The sequence below is a fragment of the Phascolarctos cinereus genome, unplaced genomic scaffold (assembly GCF_003287225.1).
Source record: "Phascolarctos cinereus isolate Bilbo 61053 unplaced genomic scaffold, phaCin_HiC Scaffold_726;HRSCAF=1367, whole genome shotgun sequence".
In the NCBI taxonomy this organism is placed as follows: domain Eukaryota; kingdom Metazoa; phylum Chordata; class Mammalia; order Diprotodontia; family Phascolarctidae; genus Phascolarctos; species Phascolarctos cinereus.
Window position 1 is genome coordinate 218,549,770 of NW_027556098.1, and position 20,136 is coordinate 218,569,905.

Sequence of the window (20,136 nt, forward strand, 5' to 3'; positions counted from 1 at the left end):
ATAGCATTTAGGAAAGCAAAATAAAAATTTAGTGGGGTTGGGTTTTTTTTCCCCTCAGAAATGTTTGGAGTAACAATCTGTCTAGAGATGATTTAGAAAAACTAACCAAGTTTGCAAAGAGATTAAATGAGTTTAGATAATTTGCATGCAAGATAATGGTCCACAAAAATTCCATCCCTTAACCCAGTTCCAAAAGGATTATGGTCTCAGGCATTGTGGCTTGTCACATGCCTACTACACCCACCTCTCACCACTAGGGGAATCTGAAGATTTAATGCTAAAAGAGGCTTTGGAATTCCTTCAGTCCAACCCACTTATTTAATGGATCAGAAAATTAACCCAGGAGATGTGATTTATCCAAGGTCACACAGGTGGGATCTGAAGGTAGGTCACCGTGGCACAGTGGATAGAGGGCCTGGAGTCAGGAAGACTCATCTTTCAGTGTTCAGATCTGGCCTCAGGAGCTTACTAGCTGTGTGAACTTGGACAAATCACTTAACCCTGTTTGCCTCAGTTTCCTCATCTGTAAAATGAGCCACAGAAGGAAATGGCAAACTTTCCCAGTATCTTTACCAAGAAAACCCCAAATGGGGCCATGAAGAGTTGGATACAGTTCAAAATGACTAAGCAATAGCACTCTAGCTCCAAATCCAGAGTTCTTATCACTTCTACCACCATTTTGAAATAGGTGTGAGAAGCCAGGAAATAGCTATTCCACAGTCAGAGCAAAAGGATGGACTGCAGAAACAGAGTACTCAACCTAGATCCCTTACTATTCTCCAGCTCTACATATTCAGGGGCAATGGGGGTGGCACAGAATCACTGGATTTAAGAGTTGGAAAGGACCTTAGAGATCATCATTTTGATGAGTGGACAAATTATAGCCCTCCCCCTCTTTTTATATTGGTTGGGACCTAAGTATGTTTTTTTTAAATGTTCTTACATAAAATTTTATTGCATTTAAAAATTTTTAAAAACCCTCTTCTTAGGGGCAACTAGGTGGTACAGCGGGTAGAACAACAGCCCTGGAGTAAGGAGGACCTGAATTCAGATGCAGCCTCAGACACATGATACTTATTAGCTGTGTGACCCTAGGCAGGTCACTTAATTGCCTCACAAAAAAAAAACAAACCTAAAACCTATTCTTAACTCCTGGGTTATACGATGTGGCATTTAAAAAACAAAACAAAACAAAACACGTGAGGGCAGCTAGGTGGCACAGTGGATACAGCACCAGCCCTGAAGTCAGGGAGACCTGAGTTCAAATCAAGCGTCAGACCAAACACTTGACACTAGCTGTGTGACCCTGGACAAGTCACTTAACCCCAGTTGCCTAAAAATAAAAATTAAAAAAAAAAACAGGTGGCAGGGTGGATTTGGCTCTCAGTGCTACTTGATAGGAAGTTCCTCCTCATATCAAGCCTAAATACATCCTCACTGAAACATTCATATGTTATTCCTAGTTCCTCTCTGCAGAGCCAAGTAGAAAAAAGTAGAAAGAATGCTAGATTTGGAGTCAGAGGACCTGGGTTCAAATCCTACCGTTTGCTTTCTGTGTGACCTTGGACAAGTAATTTATCCTTCTGGACGCATTTTGCAGTTGTTTTGCAAGAAGGAATCTTAGAATATTAGAGCTTGAAGGCACCTTGGGAGGCATCGAGTACAGTTCCCCACATGATGAAAGCCTGAATTCGGTTGGTGTGTTTGGAAATGAAAAGGTGAGGACAGATGTGAAAGATACTCTTACTTAAACCTTTTTGCAACATGCAGTTTTAGACATTGGTCTAAGTTGTGGTGAACCATTACATCTTTAATATATTTGCTGTCATGTTTGGGTTTTTTTGTCTAATTTGTTCTGCAGGGTAAGGGTAACTGAGAATGTGTGGCAGATCTCATCTGCTTTAAAGAAAGTCCTTCAAGGGACAATTTTAGAGAAATCTGGGCAGACTTTTATGAACTGATACAAAATAAAGTGGATAGAATCAGGAGAACAATTTGTATAATGAAAACAACATTGTAAAGACAAACACCTCTGAAAGACTTAGGAACTCTGACCAACACCATGATTCCAGAGGACTCATGATGAAACACGTTTGAAACACGTTCCCCATCTCTAGATAGAGAGGAGATGGACTGAGAGTACAGAATGAGACATACTAGATATGGATAATGCAGGAATCTGCTTTGCTTGGCTAGACATGTTTGCAATAGGTATTTTATTTTTCTTGCTTTCTCAGTGGGGAAAGGAGGAGAGATTGAGAGAAGGTGTGTGTTTGTTTGAAAATAAAATATTTCATTTTTAAAAAGTTCTTCAAGTCAAACTAGAAGACAAATGTTCCTAGGACTGACTATAGGTATGAGAGGTTTCACATAAAGCAAATAAGTATAAAATTAGAAAACAGAATTCTGCTTTAGCGAAAGGACACTTCGGAAAAGATTGGGGCTGCAGGCCTCAGTGAGTCTTGAGTAAGTTCCTGAGAGTTCTAGCTGTTTTTCAGAAACTGTCCTTTGCCTTTGGCCCCCAGGGCTTCTACTTTTACTTATGGCTATCTTCATTAATCTACTCACTAAGTCCCAAACTTAAGGCACCGAGCTATATGGACTTGCCTCTGGCTCTAAGCCAGCTTGGCTCCCTGGGTTTAGCTATCTATTGTATTTGTACCCTGATTACTTATCACCTCCAGCTTCTACCCCTGCCACCAATATTTGACACCTTGTTCCTATTCACTTCAGAGGACTATAGTGGTACATATTCAGAGTTTAGAGATCATCTACTTCCACACCCCTCCCCACCCCATTTTACAGCTAAGGAAACTGAGACCCAAAGAGGTTAACTAACTTGCCCGAAGTCATACAGACTATGATTTGAACCCTGGATCCCAAATCCAGCATTCTTTCCACTGAACCCTACTGCTACATTTAAATGAAAAAAAAAACCCATTCATGGAGTGCCTACTATGTGCAAGACAGTGTAGCATAGTGGATACAGAGCTGGCATAGAAGTGAAGACCTGGGTTCAAATCCTGCCTCTGATACATATTAGCTATGTAACATTAAGTCACTTAACCTCTCAGCCCCCAGGAAATTCTCTAATTCTGTAAATTGCAGAGCAGGTACTGATCTGCATTGGTAGAGGGAGTTTCCTTACTGGGAGTTCCCTATAAAAATAGAATCTGGCTCCCCCCAAAATGTGCAAGTTATTGAGGCTACCAGGCATGGGTTTCAACATAGCAGTATCTAGTTAGGAAAACAGATATAGACAATTACTTTCAACTTAGAGAATATTTCTACATGAGAAGATATTTCCCCATATAGCCTCTGCTCTCAAGGAGTTGACATTCTACTGAAGGGATACATCAAATGTACATACCTCCACACATCAGTGCATTATCTAAGATTTATTTAAAAGGGAAAAGAACATACAAATTCAGATAAGGTAATTATAAATAAAAATATTAATTTATCTTGGATTAATCAGGTACTAAAATTTTCTAAGCTATTCTATCTGGCTTCTGTGCTCCTGCTCTAACTTGGCCCATCAGGAGTCTCTCTCTAATCTTAGGTATGTCAGCATTGTTGTTTGTCCTTTGTTCTGGAAGAGGACCATGACATCAGGAAGGTGATGCCATGACATGCAACTGAATTGGATTTAATTGAGGCAGGACTGTGCAAAGTCATCAGTCTCACTTTCTCCTCCACAGCCATCTGGGTCCAGTGGCCAGATATAGATCAAGATGACTAAAGATGGCCCTGGATGCAGTGAGAAACCTTGGCCTTTTTAAACTAAGGTCTTTAACAGGTTTCAGTTGATTGAGGCTGGGTGTGTCAGCATGGAAGAAAAGAGAAAGAAGGAAGTAGTTATTAGTTATTAGAGTTCTCCTGCAGTTAAGAGTGTTCCCTTCTTCTTCAAATTATCTTGCATTAATTTTTTGTATGTATGTGCTGCATGCCCCCAGTAGAATGTACACTCATTGAGGACAGGCATGGTTTCATTTTTGTCTATGTACTAAGCACAGTGCTTTGTATATATTATGCATTTCAGGACTGCCTGTTGAAATGGAAATCCTATTCTTTATAACCACAAGGCAATAATGGTATTTCCCTGCCCCAGGACACCCCAAATCCCTGGTTCCATACACAGATCTTTAGGGGCTCCACTGATTTGCAGGGAAGAGGAGAGAGGGACTAGATCTGTGATTTCAATGATGGGAGGAACACCTGGAGTAGCACGGGTGATGTAGCTCAGGTAGCTCATGAACCTAGAGAGTGCCTGGAGGCTAGTTAACATGTGTTGGAGGCAGGACTAGAATCCAGGTCTTCCTGACTCTGAATCTAGCTCTTGTCCTACTATGCTACACTTGCCTCTCACTTCACTGATATTGCTATATAATAACTAAGCTAAACGAGGTTAGGATAACAATTTCTCCTTATTGAAGGAAGATGGGAATAACATTCTCCTAAAGCAGTAATTCCCAAACCTTTGGCAGTTCAGATGTCCTCTATTTTAAGATTCCTTCTTACTCTGTAGCAAATATATATAAAGGGAATTAAAATTAATTTTAATCTCAAGATGCAAATTCATAACAATACCTGAGACAGCTAAGGACACTGTAATAATCATAAAGCCAGCACTGGGAATAACTATAATATACAATATAATAACATATACTATACTATACTATACTATACTACACTATACTACGCTATGCTATGCTATGCTACGCTATGCTACGCTATACTACTATGCTACGCTATGCTACGCTATCCTATGCTATGCTATGCTATGCTATGCTATGCTATGCTATACTATAATATAATATAATATATGTAATAACAAACTGAGTCAATAGACTTGTCAATCTCTTAGAAATCATGTATACAAAAAAGTATCATTCCTCCCCCCTCTTGTGCACATGTGATCACACATGCACATCTGCGTGTAGTCGATCTATTCACATTGCTTCTAAGAAGTAAGCAAATATAACATTTACCCTGGTAATGGGGAAATATCTTCCCATCTAAAAACGTTCTTTAAGGGAAAAGGCATTTGTGTGTGTGTGTCTCCTCCTAACCACATACTGGTGATCAGGTACATTGCCTGTGTTTTCTTTAATATGACATTCATGATCATAATGAATAAATACAACTGATGTGCTTATGGCAAATTTGATGGGATAGGACAAAATGTAGAGGACAGCATCAACAACCAGGGAGCTAAAAACAGCAAGGATTCAGAATCCTAAAGACGGCCCTGAAATTAAGAGTGAGTGGCTTACCCAGCATTGTATGTGACATTTGGTAATGAAATTTGGGAGGGACCTCAAAGGAGCAGTAGCCAAGCTTTCAAGAGTGCAGTCTGGTTTCCATGTGATTCCCAGAGAGATTATTTGGACTTTGTTTGAGACTCCATTGTGTAAACATTTATCTCCAAATGGATGACATCTGAGCTCGTTATGATAAGGGTGGTTGCAGTTTGGCAAAGTACTTCAATCCTTTCCAATTGGCCTTTGCCAGCTTTGGGGGGCTCTGTTGCATTGACCTAATGGCTTGTTTTGCCTGTTGTAGCTTTCTATTTTTGTAATAGTTCTTGTCCAGATTGAGCTCAAGTTCCAGTACTATGAGGGCCAAGGAGAAAAATCCACCCTGGTGTTTTCTTTCTGGTTGTTGAATTACAGCCAAGATAAGGAGAACCAGTAATGTGCACCATGAAAGGCACAGGAGGATAATACAATGTGTACCTTAAAAACAGTCATGAACTCTACGTACCTGAGGTTTGCTGAGAAGACCTGTCTTGTGTAAGAAAAAAAAAATACTAAAATCAGATCAATGTAAGAAGGCACAGCATAGACTGTAATTAATCACCATCTCAATAGCCCTTGCTTACAGTTCTGTCAAGTTTGTACTGGATGGTCAGGAAGAATTAAGGCTCTTGAAAGGTTATCATGGGATCACAAGTTTAGAGCTAGAAGAGAATTCAGAAATCATCGGGTGCAATTCTCTCATTTTGCAGGTAAGGAAACTGAAGTCCAGAGAAATTAAATGACTGATCCAGATCAGATCATCTATGTAGTAAGTGGTAGAGCCAGGATACGAATTCAAATCCTCTGACTTCAAATCCAGTATATTTTCCACTGAACCATGTTGCCTTCTTTCTAACAGGGCAGCAGTAGTTCCTAGACTATGGACTGCAGACCCTTGCAGGAGATGTAGAGTAATTGCCGAAAATCCAGAAATTCATGTGTATATCAAGGATTGTCCTTTTAATCTTCAGTAAGCTTCAATAAAATACTGAATGTGACTCAGTATAACATATATGCAAGCTTTTTTTTTCCAGACAATGATGTCTCATACTTATGTTTTACTATTTTTTTTTCAAAATTATGTATTAATCTTTTTTCTTTCTTTTTCTTTCTTCTCTCTCTTCTTTCCTCTTTCTTCTTTCTTTTTCTTTCTTTCATTCTCTGTTGCTCTCTCTTTCAGGGGTGAGTGTGGGTAGAGAATCAGACCTATGATTTCATCTGTGTAGATGACTCATGATATGAAAACTCTTTCCACCAATGCAGATCAGAATATACACTTATAGTCTTAGAGAGTTGCCTGAGGTACTGAGAAGTTAAGTAACTTATCCCTGGTCACAGAGCTGGCATATGTCAGAGGCAATGCTTAAACTTAAGTCATATTGATCCTAAGACTAGCCCTCTTTCCACTAATCCACACTATTTTTTAGATGTTGTTTTGATAAATAAAGTATAAATTCACTTAAAAGCTTTTCAATTAACAGACATAAATAGCATATTTACTATCATGTGTGGAGTCTGTGAAAATTTTTAGAGTTAAGAACGGGTCCTCATTCTATACAGTACGGTATTATTCTCTATAATGTTGTTGAGTCATTTCAGTTGTGTCCAGTTCTGCATGACCCAATCTAGAGTTTTCTTGGTAGAGATACTAGAGAGGTTTGTCATTTCCTTCTGCAGCTCATTTTACAAATGAGGAAACTAAGGCAAACAGGGTTAAGTGACTTGCCTAGAGTTACATAACTAATAAGTGTCTGAGGCTAGATTTGAACTCAGGAAGAGTCTGTCTGACTTCAGGCCTGGTTCTCTGTGCACTATGGCACCACATAGCTGCCCATTATTCTCTATAGAACATAGTAAAGCTAATATACATACATCCTTATAGCACTTAATCATTTCTTTTTCATTCATTCATTCGTTCATTTGTTCATTCATTTATTCAGTCAGTCATTCATAGTTTCTGGAAGTCTACTCCTGTTACAACACCTGATGTTCATGATGATATCAAGAAAATGCTTAACTTATGTTCAGAGATCTTTAAGAAGATACATAGGAGAGTTTCTAAATAAGTAAAATAGAAAAAACTGTGCAGTTTAAAGAGATTTTTAGGTTATCTGGGAAATGTCACTTATGTTGGCCAGTTGATTTCCCAAGTGTATAAGGTTAAAAGAATGCTTTACTGTGGCAAAAACAGTCAGTCAGAACTCCAGACTTTTCTATTGGTGCAGCACAAATTAAATGCTTTAGATAAGGAAGCAAAGTCCTGTGCTTTCTGAATATCCTTTACCTGTTATATGCAATCTCTTCCTATTAGGATATGGAAAATGAATCAACTCTCAATAATCACACTCGTAAGGCAGTAGTGTTTCACTGAGATATAAATGTTAAAGCCAGGATCATGGAGATCACCTAGTACAATACTTTCATTTCATTTCATTTTAGATCTCCTGACAGTATGCTCAAGATAGTTGTCATGATTTAATCATCTTAATTAATATTTCTTTCCCACCTTTGCTTAATAAAGCACATAGGCTTTGATGAAGTCATTTTTTTCACCACATATGAGAACACATTTTTGTATGTTCGTGTTTTTGAAGTGGAAAGTGCCAACGTACATTTTTTCCATGTGACTATGAACAGATTAGAAAAGGACTAGACACCAGGTTCCATGAAAAATTGAGTTCAGATCAAACACAGGCCATTGGTGGGGAAGAACATCATCCAAAAGGGGACAGTTGGTTGGAAAGTGTGCAATGATAAACATTCATGTTTGCCTCCAAAAAACAAGTCATGCTAACTTTTTCTACTAGCATGCTGCACCTATTAGAAGTGAGAGTAGAGGAGTTCTAATTGATTTGTTTTTCCATTCAAGACTATCACAAGTGCATTTAAAATGAGCTGTCACTTAAATGGTGCTTACTTGCTGTTTCATTGCATTCTTGCTTCTATTACAATTTCTATGGCACTGGGAATTCAAAAATGTATACTTAAAATGAATAGCAACCAAGTATGTGAATAATTTGGAATGTTCAAAAGTTTTGGCTTCCTTTTATAGAAGAAATGGTTTCCTTATTAGTTATTCATTTAAAGTATGAGATATTTTATTTTTTTCTCCTGAAAACCATGTTTTATGATGATATTTTTGTTTTCCTGGGTTTGCTTCTCTGTTAGTTTATCTTGTTAAATTCTTCTGTTGAACAAACCAATATTACATTTACATATACTGAAAAGCAAGCATTCTTTTGCTTCTTATCTCCTCCCTCCTTTCTTCCTGTTTTTCCCCTCCTCCATCTCAGCTCCCACTTGCTGTTTAGAGGCAGCAAGGTGGAGCAGTGGATAGAGCACTGGGCCTGGAGTCAGGAAGATGAATCTTCCTGAGTTCAAATCTGGTCTCAGATACTTACCAGCAGTGTGATCCTGGGCAAGTGACTTAATCCTGTTTGCCTCAGTTTCCTCACCTGTCAAATGAGCTGGAGAAAGAAGTGGCAAACCACTGTAGGGTCTTTGCCAAGGAAACCGCAAACAGAGTGACAAAGAGTTGGACCTACTGAAATGACTGAACAACAATAATTGCCAATGCTTTAATGTATAGTTTTACTGAATCACTCTAGGAACCAAAATTATCACATTGCTCCCTCCTCTTGCGCCCCCCTTCTCCCCAGTGTCTCCTTAACCCATCCCTAAACACTGGCTTGGGGCATGGAAAATATTTCTCCTTGACAGGTTTACTGTTTAACATATATCTATTTAAAAGAGTTCTGCTTTGATGGGCACACCCTCTCTGGTCTCTCTCCAAGAATTCGAGCTCCATATGGACTGAAGGTCATATTAAATTTATAATGAATTTCCTATTCTGTACAACGTTTCTACAAAGATTCTCTCTTGTCACTGACAAATAGGCTGCAGAACAAGAAAATGATACCAACGTGTCAGGTATGGGCTGAGAACCATGTGCCTATGTCAGAGAAAGAGATCACGCATCAGAGGTTACCACCAAGGCTTTCAATTTGAAAAGGTTTCTTCCCTTGAAGTAGCCTAAACACTCACATACTCTATTTGGCATTTTCTTTTGGTTCATAAATATTCCTCATAATCAGTTTGGGCACTTACGTAATTGTAAATCATAGTCATATACATATGATGAAAATTAACTTTTTATCACACTTTGTAGAATGGAATTTAGGAAAAAAAAAAGTGCCAGGAGTGACCACTTCATAGAAGGCAAAAAGATAGGACTGATCCTACTGGGTTAAAAAATGACAATGTTAGCAAGAAGGATAGAATCACTCCCAACACAGATGCAGTCAGTTAGTCAATAAGCCTCTATTAAACATCTGCTATGTGCCAGTCACTATGCTAAGCACTGAGGATACAAAGAAATACAAAAGACAGTCTCTGCCCTCGAGGAGCTGCACCATATCAATGCCCAGATTCCGGATTTTTCTGTTTGGCTGAACAAATTTGCTACAATGCAAGCCAGCCATCTGTCTGTCTGTCTTTCTTTTTATAAGATGGAGGAAGTTTTGAAGCTGCTTCCTTGTGCAGGGGGCTTGCAACTGCAGGGAGAAATAGAGTTTGCAACACACATTTTCATCGCTTAGAAGGAAAGTTCCCTTTTACAGAGTGTAGAGAGTTGTTTGTATCCCTTGATTCAGGTTTCCTTTCCTGCCGTTCTGATTCTGACACTTGAACCCTTTGCTCCTATTTCCAACAAACCTGACCTTCATGTCTGTAGAGAGGGTGTCTACAATCAATTCCTTTCCTCACCGATTGCTTCCTGTCTTCAGGAGACGGCTGCTGGAAATGACTCGTCAATAAATAAACTTACAAATAGCACAGGCAACATATAGCTTGTTAATACTGAGAGCAGTAACCTTATTTCTCAGGGCACTTCTTACCTGGCTTTTGTGAGTCTTCCCTAGGACTTGAGAATCGAAGATCCGGAGAACCAACAGACACCCGAGTAGACTGTAGTGAATCACTCCTGGAGACTGCATGCTTCAGAAGAAACCAATTGGGGAAAGAAACTATTTGTACACTGTGAATAAGGAACCTAGAAAATGCTATTCCCATTTAACTAAGATAGCCCTTAACCCTGGTTGTAAAGGAAGAAGCAAAGCCAATGTGATTCACTTTGTCTAACATTTCAACCCTCTACTGGAATGAAGTGGGGTCATACTTGGGGCTATTGGTGACTGAAACCAGTCACCTGTGTCTTGTTAACATTCTTTCTTTCTCCCTTCTTCCTTCCCTCCTTCCTTCCTTCTTCCCTCCTTCCCTTCTTCTTTCTTTCTCTTTCTCTCTTTCTCTCTTTCTTTCTCTCTTTCTCTCTTTCTTTTCTCTCCTTTCTTTCTTTCTTTCTTTCTTTCTTTCTTTCTTTCTTTCTTTCTTTCTTTCTTTCTTTCTTTCTTTCTTTCTTTCCTTTCTGTCTTTCTTTCTCTCTCTCTCTTTCTTTCTTTCTTTCTCTCTTTCTTTCTCTCTTTCTCTTTCTTTCTCTCTTTCTTTCTCTCTTTCTCTCTTTTTTCTTCTTTCTCTCTTTCTCTCTTTCTCTCTTTCTCTCTTTCTCTCTTTCTCTCTTTCTTTCTCTCTTTCTCTTGTTTTCTTTCTTTCTTTCTTTCCTTCTTTCTTTCTTTCTTTCTCTCTTTCTCTCTTTCTTTCTCTTTCTTTCTCTCTTTCTCTCTTTCTTTTCTCTCCTTTCTTTCTTTCTTTCTCTTTCTTTCTCTCTTTCTCTCTTTCTTTCTCTCTTTCTCTTGTCTTCTTTCTTTCTCTTTCTCTTGTCTTCTTTCTTTCTTTCTTTCTTTCTTTCTTTCTTTCTTTCTTTCTTTCTTTCTTTCTTTCTCTCTCTCTCTCTCTCTCTCTCTCTCTCTTTTTCTTTCTTTCTTTCTTTCTTTCTTTCTTTCTTTCTTTCTTTCTTTCTTTCTTTCTTTCTTTCTTTCTTTCTTTCCTTTTTCTTCTCCTGAACTTGTAGACCTTCATATTCTCCCAAGTTCATTCTAGACCATAATCTTTAAAAAACAGCTACATGCTTATTTTTCTCTTACACTCCATTTGTATCTATAAGCAAGGGAAAGGGTGGGGGGAAGCCCCACTGGCCTATAGGAAGGTATTAATCTACTTAACATTTCTAAGTACATCATCCAAAGGATTTTGTTTTTTTAATCTTACATATGCTCAGCAGAGTTACTGGCAAAAACTGTACATTTTCTTCATTTCATCCTTTCAACATCAAATACTGAGCAGCCAAAATTGGATCAGACTTCAAAGCTGGCTGTGTGCTCCAAGTCACAGAGCGACTCCCCCATTTCACATATTGAATTCGAGCAGGATATCAAAGTGCTACCAGAGAACCTCGGGTCCTCACTCAGAAAGAGGCTCTAACATCTGTAGAAAGTGAAGTGCGCAGACAAATCACCTCAGGGAGCAGCTCGCATTTATTCTCAGCAGCAAATTTCCAGCCTTTTGATTCTTGTGTTCACTGTACCTCCCTGTCTTTCTGCTGAACTAGAGTTCTTTAGTAAGCTGGCTTTTTTGTCTCAAAGACTTCAAAACCTCACTAACAGTTTCATGTGGGGATAGCTGGACTGAATAGATAGATCCAGGCATCCTTCAGACCAGTCTCTGAAATGAGACTCCCCTGACTTGGGGCATCCAAACTTTCAGTTACCTTGTTTATTTGCAGGGGGAGAACATCAGACTCCTTGGGAGAGCTCTGGGCAAGCTGTTGCCTAAAAATAACAGTTAAAATTTTTTTTCTTTTAATGAAAGAAGCTTTGAATTGATTGTTTTCCCTCCCTCACCAAAAATTCATCAGAGAACACAGTTTTATTAAGTTCACATGTTGCTTTGTCCTTTCCCTTCTCCCCCCACCCCTACCCCCTGATCAAAAGGATATGATCAGCTTCAATTAGGCATATCCCAATAACAGTTCTTAAATATTACAGTGCAGCAACAGCCAGCTCTGGGATTCCAACAACAGAACAAAACCAACTGCAGTATTTACAACTGTGAGATAGAACAATTCCAGCGAGCACGTCTGCCTGATGAGATCACCCCACACAGAACTGAGCGAGCTGAAGCAACTTTAAAGTCTAGTTAGTCTGACCATCTTATTGTTGTTGTTCAGTTGTTTCAGTCATGTTCCAATCTTTATGACCCCTTTTAGGGTTTTCTTGGCAAAGGTATGGGAGTGGTTTGTCATTTCCTTCTCCAGCTTATTTTACAGACAAGGAAACTGAGGCAAACAAGGTTGAGTGACTTGCCCAGGATCACACAGATCCTAAGTGTCTGAATCCAAATTTGAACACAGGTCTTCCCGGCGCTCTACCCCCTGTGCCACTTAGCTGCCCTTAGTCTAACCATATTATTTTGTAAATAAGGAAGCTGAGGTCCAGAGGTAAAGGGACCCACTTACTATGTAGTTTAGTTGTAATTTGAGCTCTTTGAAGGTAGGAACACTTTCATTTTTCTCTTGTATTCACCTAACCTAGTGGCTGGCACTTAGTAGGTGCTTTAAAAATGCTTGTTGGATGAATTAATGAAGGGGTTCAATATATCTCCACTTTAATATCCATGAACTTTAAAATTGAGACAATAATACCTATAGCACATACTTCATAGGATCATTGTGAGGTTCAAATGAGAGGTCTGTAAGCCAATTTATAGTAATACTAGCTAGCATCCTATGATAATTGGAGATTTGCAAAGTACTTTACACATCTTATCTCATTCAATCCACACAACAACCATAGGAGGTAAATTGTACATTTTACAGATGAGGAAACCGAGACAGGCAGTGGCCAATTAACTTGCCAGTAAATGTCTGAAGCCAGATTTGAGCTCAAATCTTCCTGTCTCCAGGTCCTGCATTCTAGCCCTGTGCCATCTAGCTTCCTCATTTACAAATCTCAAAGTACTATGTAAGTTAAAAGCACTATAAAAGTAGGACCAGGAGTTGAGTGACTCTGACTATGTGCTGATCTTGACATATAGCTGTCACTGTTATTACTGGGCTGGAGTTATAATAATCTCCTACAGAGGAGGCAGAGCAATATGGCAACAAGAGGTTACAGAGTAGTGGAGATCATCCTGGAGCAGGAAGCAGGGGTTCTAGGCTTCTCTCCATTACAATTGTGCCTTTGGCTTGACCATTTCATCCCTCTAGACCTTTCTCATTTTCCTCATCTATTTAATGATGACATTGGACTAGATGCTCTCTGAGGTTTCTTCCAGCTCTATGATGCTATGCCTCAGTTATCTATGGTCTTTACTCAAACTGAATACACAAAAAAAGCATTGAGGTATGGTGTAAATAATGCTGGACTTGCAGTCAGAAGACTTGAGTTTGGGGCTTATCGCTTAATTGCTGTTGTAACCCTTTAAACTTTCAGAGGCTCAGTTTCCTCATCTGTACAATAGGGATAATAAGATGTCCACAGTTTTACACAGTTGTTGTGAAGATCAAATGTATCAATGTCTGCAAAACTCTTTGTATATGTAAATCTTGAAGTTGACTTTTGACTTTTGGAGACATTATTACCTTTCTAGTCTTCTGCCCAACTTTGTGACCCAGTGACACTTGGCTCCTTGTGGTTCCCCACACGAGATACTCCATCTCCTGATTCTAAGCATTTTGACTGGCTCTCCCCATGCCTGGAATTCTCTCCCTCCTCATCTCCATTCCCTAGCTTCCTTTAAGCCCCAGTTAAAATCACGCCTTCTGTAAAAACTTTTCCTGACCCTCTTTAATGCTAGTGCCTTTCCTCTGTTAATTATGTATATTTTATCCTGCTTATATTTTGTTTGTACATAGTTGTCTGCATGTTGCTGTCTTATTTGTTTGTTTATTTAATGTGGGGTTTTTTCTCTTCCATTAGACTGTAAGCTCCTTAAAGAGCAGGAATCAGTTTGTTGCCTTTCTTTAAATCCCCAGCACTTTTCATCGTGCCTAGCACACAGTAGGTGCTTCATAAATGCTTATTGTCCTGATATGACATTAACTTGGACATCCATCTGTTTATGGAAGCATCTAAGCAACACAGCTGTGTTTGGTGATGTGTTAGGGTCTTTCAAAGAATATCAGAATATTACAGTATATCTGGGTGAACCTTCAAATTGTGGATATGCCACATGGTGTAACAGATATATCCTTCTTGTGAATCTTGGGCTTTTGGGGCTCTGGGACCTTACTCTATAGCCCCTAAAGTTCAAGACCAAATACAAGAATAATAGGCCTTATGATGCTTGAGTTTCCCTGGGAGGTCTGCTCTAGTCCCAAGACAGCCTTGAGGATATAAAGGGCCATCAGAGAGACAGGTTGATTCCGGCCCCTCCAGGGGTCCTGAGAGGATTTAGAGGCAAAGTAGAGAAGCTAGTTTGGTCCAGGAGCTATGCTCTTATCTTCCTTCCCCGACCCCGCCTCCCCACCTTTACCCTACTCAGTTTGAACATTTGAAAAGTCCTCTAACTGACATGGGCTCATAGGGACCGAACGGACAGATGACAACCCTTATGCTCTCCCACTGGGAAATGTCACTTCAGTTTCCTCTCCTCCACACTCAAACCCTTAGGAATAATCCATCCTGCCAAATTTTGTTTTGCCTTAAACAGTGATCACACAAGTTAATTCTCTTCCAAAGTTGAAGTGAATCCTAATTCCCTGCCAGTGACTTCACCAGGCATGCTGATGTCTGTTTCATGGTAGGGAGAATTGAGGGGAAGTTGTAAGGGAAAGATAATCATCAGTTTCTTTGAATAAGAATACAGCAGTATCATTGAGCCTTAAGTCTGCAAATAAGGTCCCTTCAGCTATTCCCATGTTCTCAGAAGCCCCAGAATTTCCAGTTACCATGGATGCCTGTGGTTACACATGGGCAGTTGTGTGTCTGTGATTGCATCACTGGGTTATAGTAAAGGCTCGTGCTAAATGATAAAATGAAGAATCTACAAATCAAGTTACCCACAAGCCTTAGTCATTTAATAGTCTTCTCTTGTTTGTTTTAGAGAATGGTGTCTTTTCAGAAATTCTAACTTTTGGCTCACTTAAATGTTGAGAATGCTTCACTCACCACATGCTCTGAAATTCAATGAAACTACACTACACACACACACACACACACACACACACACACACACACACCTTATTCTTTCTATTGAAATATCTACCCCACTGTTATTTTGTTATGGGGAAGAGAGGCATCCTGAGGAGAAGAAGAGGCTGAGAATGTCTTAGGAGCTCTCTCCTTTTTGTCTTCAGGGGTGAGGGGGACTATACTGAAGACAGGCAAAGCTTATCGGCTTTACCATGGAGTCAAGCTGGTTCTTAGCTTTGAAAGGACTCAGCTTTGTCAATTCACTTAGGGGGTAATCAGGCTCCAGGAAAGTGATTCATAGGGCTTGACTTAAAAGCCAGAAGGCCAGGGCAGTAAGCTCTCCTTTTAAAATCACCATTGTGCAGATGACTCCCAACTTTCATAGGAACATATTTTTAAGCTGGAAGAGACCTTAGGGACCATCTGGTCCAAACCTCTCATTTTACACATGAGGAAACTGAGTCTCAGAGAGGTGAAATGACTTACCCATAGTTACACAGATAATAAGTAAAAGGGGTGAGATATAAACCCTGGTCTTTAGGCTCTAAAACCAATGTTCTTTTCCGTTGTCACAACTCTATGTTATCCTCTGAGCTCCAGCTATAAAATTCTTTTATATATAATTTATTTTATTTTTGATTCATGGAATAAAACAAGCATATCCATAACATAATATAACAAAAACTGCCCGCTGAGGGAATCTCCATCATGGTATCATAAAGGCATCTCAAACTCAATAGTCCAAAATTGAATTCATATTTCCCCCAACACTGCTCTTCTCCCTCAATTTTTTATTTCTGTCTTCTCGGATCTTGGAGTCATCTTCCACTCTCCTATTTTTCACTCTGCCCTACCCCAAACCAATGAGTGGCCAAGTCCTGTAGATTATATCTTCACAGAATCATAGAATCTCATGGATTGGAAGGGTTGGAAGGAATCTCAAAGGACCTCTAGTCCAATCAACCCTTGCACCAGATATTGGACATGTGGTCATTCTGTCTTTCTTTGAAGGCTACAGGTATGGTGAGGGGGAAGCCCGATCTAGAAGAGGAAGCCCATTTCACTCCTGGACAATTCTGTTGGGAAGTTTTTCCTCTTTATATCAAGCCTAAATTTGCTTCTTTGCCACTTTTACCCATTGCTCCCAGTTCTTCTCTCTGAACTCAAACAGAACAATTATAATCCTTCTTCCATGTGGTTGCCCTTCAAGTTTTTAAAGAGAGCTATCTTATTCTATCCTAAATGTTGACTTCTCTGGGGCTAAGGGTTCTCTGTTTTTTCCATCAATCTTCATAAAGCATGAACTTAAGACGTATCACTATCCTCGTTATTCCCCATTGTGTACCAACCAACTTATCCATAATTCCTAAAATGTGAAACCATGAACTAAACAAAAAAACACTAGATATAATCTGACCAGTGTGAAGTATAGCAGGATTGTCATCTCCCTTGTCTTTGTTACTTAGGGAGACATTTGGGTACAGTGGAAAGAGCATTGGCTTTGAAGCCAGACAACTTGGGTTTGAATTCCACCTTGGCCACTCAGACAAGTCACTTAAACTCTTCAGGCCTCAGTTTCCTCATCTGGAAAATGAGAGAGCTGCAAAAGATAAGCTCCAAGGTCCTTTCCTGTTCTAGATCTAGACCCAGTGCTTCTCTTAAAGTAACCTAAGATCACATCAGCATATTCTGCTATCATATCACACTTAATTTATGTTGAGCTTGAAGTTAACTATAAAACTCCAAGAACTTTTTTTTAGATGAAGTGTTAACTACAACTCTTCCATCTTGTACTTGTGAACTTGAATTTTTGAACCCCAGTATAAGACTTTAAAATTTATCCCCACTAAATTTTATCTTATTAGGTCTCGCCCAGTGGGTTTTTTTTTCTTTTTGATCTTTCTCAATGTTGATATCCAATGTGTTAACAATCTTTCCCAATTGTGTTACAGGCAAATTGGATAAGTATGGCATCTATGCCTTTAGTGAAGTCACTGATAAAAATATTAAAACAGGATAGGGCCAAATAGAGTTCTCTATTCTCTAGAGTGCTCCTCCAGAGATCTCTTTCCAAGCTGACATTAAACCACTAAAGACCATTCTTTGGGCCAAGTCATTCAACCATATCTTAACCTTTCTAAGTATATTAACACTTCTAATGTAATTATCATTTCTCCATCTTTCCTACAAAGATGGCATCTAGTCCCATCAACAAGCATTTGTGAACTTCTTACTATATAAAAGCATCATGTTAAATACTGAGGATACAGTGACCAAACACCCTAAGTTTTGTCAAAAGCTTTGCTAAAATATAGGTAAACAGTATCTCTGGAATTCCCCTGATCACCCAGTCTAGTAACTCAGTCAAAACAGGAAATGAGGCTTACCTTGTGTAACCCATTCTTGCTGGCTCTTTGTGATCACTATTCTTTCTGGATGCTCCCTAGCCATCCCTTAAGAAAAACTTTCATGGTATTTCTTGTATCTTTCCTCTCCTTTCCATTTCCATTGCAATCAATAAGATCCAGGCTATCATCACTTTTCTTCTGGACTAGTGTAATAGTTTCTTAATTGGTCTTCCTGGATCTAATTTATAACTCTATTATTGTCTTCCACAGTACAACCCTATGCATATTCAAATAACTCTGAGGTATCAATTCATACCTATCAGATTGGCAATGTTGACAAAGAAGGAAAATAATAAATGCTAACAAGTCTGGGGAAAAACAGGTATGTTAATGAATTTTGGTGGACATGTGAATTGGTTTAGCCATACTAGGAAGCAATTTGGAACTATGCCCCCCAAATTATTAAACTATTAGGCCCTTTGGCCTAGCAATACCATAACGAGGTTTCTAAATGCCCTCCCCCATCCCTGGAAAGAAATCAAAGAAAGAGGAAAAGGATCCATGTATGCAAAAACATTTATAATAGCATTTTTAAATGAAGGCTAAGAACTGGAAACTGAAGGGGTACTCATCAATTGGGGAATGGCTGGACAAATTACAGCATATAAAAATGATGGGATACTATTATCCTGTAAGAAATAATGAAAGGGATGGTTTCAGAGAAACCTGTATGAACTGAGGTAGAGCGAAGTGAACAGAACCAGGAGAATAATTTAGCAATAATAATAATATGCTAAAAACAAGCAACTTCAAAAGAGTTAAGAACCAACTATAATTTCAGAGGAGTCATGAAGAAAGATATTCCCTGCCCCCTTAGAGAAGTAACAGACTCAGCACAGAGTGAGAGATGCATTTTTTTGGACATGGTTAATGTGGAATTTATTTTACTTGACTATACATATCTGTTACAAGGGCTTTGTTTTCCTTTCTTTTTTTCCAATTGGTAGGGGAATGGAGAAGTAGGCAGGAGAGAAAATGAATTTTGGTAAATTGAAAAAAAAATTAAGGACCCAAATGGAGACCTCTATTCATATCATTCTTCTACTTGAAAACTTTGGATGGCATTTGAAGCTCTTCACAATCTTATTCCAATCTACAGGCTCTTAAATGTAGTCCATATTCCAGTTCAACCAAACTGCTTTCTACCTCACCCCCCATTCTTACCTTGTTTTCATCTGTCTCTATTTGCTAATAAATAATAATAACATAAGAATAATAAAACAAAAGATTTACAGCTGGATAAGACCTTAAAAGTCATTAAATTGGACCTTAAAAATCCAATACTTTAATTTTTAGAAGAGATGAGAGGGAGAGGATAAAAAATTAAATATTTTCCCAAGATCATATAGGTGCAAGTAATGATGCAGAAATTTTAACTCAGGTCCTTATTTCAAACCCAATGCTTTTTCAATTTTTTTGTTCAGTGATGACTGATGTTTCATGACCCCATTTGGGATTTTCTTGGCAAAGATACTAGAAAGGTTCACCATTTCCTTCTCCAGCTCATTTTACAGATGAAGAAACTGAGGCAAACAGGGTTAAGTGACTTGCCCAGAGTCACACAGGTAGGGAATGTCTGAGGTCACATTTGAACTCGGGTCTTCTTGATTGTGGGCCTGGCACTCTATCCACTGCACCACCTCACTGTCTTTTTCAACTTTACCCCACTTCCTTTTTCTCAAGGCCCAGTTCAAGTGCCATATCTTCCATAAAGCTTTGTCCTGATCACCCACATGTCCCCAAGCTGGAAGTCAGTTCCCTCTCTTCAAACTTCTTATAGAACTCTGCCTGGACCTTCCCTTCTTCAATCAATATGCTCTTCCTTCTATCCTAGTTACCCGTGCACATGCCATTTTCCTATTAGATTATAATTCACTGAGATCAGAATCTATGTCAATATCCATTTCGGTATCTATGATGCCCATCATGCTACCTCACACAGTGAATGCTTAACATATGTGATCTCATGCAGATTACCTTCTTTCTTTCAGTACTTAGAATTTCTAAAATCATGGTTTATGCATGAAGCAGCAAATATAACAAGTACAGCTGGAAAAGCACTGGCTCTGGAATCAGAAGACTGAGGCCAAATTCTACCTATGATACACAGTAGCTGTGTGGCCTTGGGCAATTCTAACTTTTCTGGGCCTCAGTTTCCTCACCTGCAAAATGAGGAGGTTGGACCAAGATGGTCTTTGAGGTCCCTTCTAGTTCTAAAAGTAAAATTCTATAAAGCAAAGGTAACAGCTTTGAGAGAAAAGAACTCATATACAATTTACAATGTAGGAGGGATTGTAGCTAATCTCATGTTGTTGTTGTTTTTGTTGACCTCACTTAAAGTCT

The 20,136-nt window shown here is 39.0% G+C and overlaps 1 protein-coding gene across 1 annotated transcript in view; it reads right to left on the reverse strand.

Moving 5' to 3' along the window:
- Positions 1-20,136, reverse strand: part of MYO3B (myosin IIIB) — a 632,072-nt gene that overhangs the window by 168,956 nt on the left and 442,980 nt on the right. Inside the window, exons 29-30 of the mRNA XM_078146159.1 lie at positions 11,962-12,022; positions 10,196-10,295 (exon numbers count right to left, since the gene is read on the reverse strand). Of these exons, the coding sequence (XP_078002285.1) occupies positions 10,196-10,295; positions 11,962-12,022 (161 nt within the window). The remainder of the gene's footprint in view (positions 1-10,195; positions 10,296-11,961; positions 12,023-20,136) is intronic.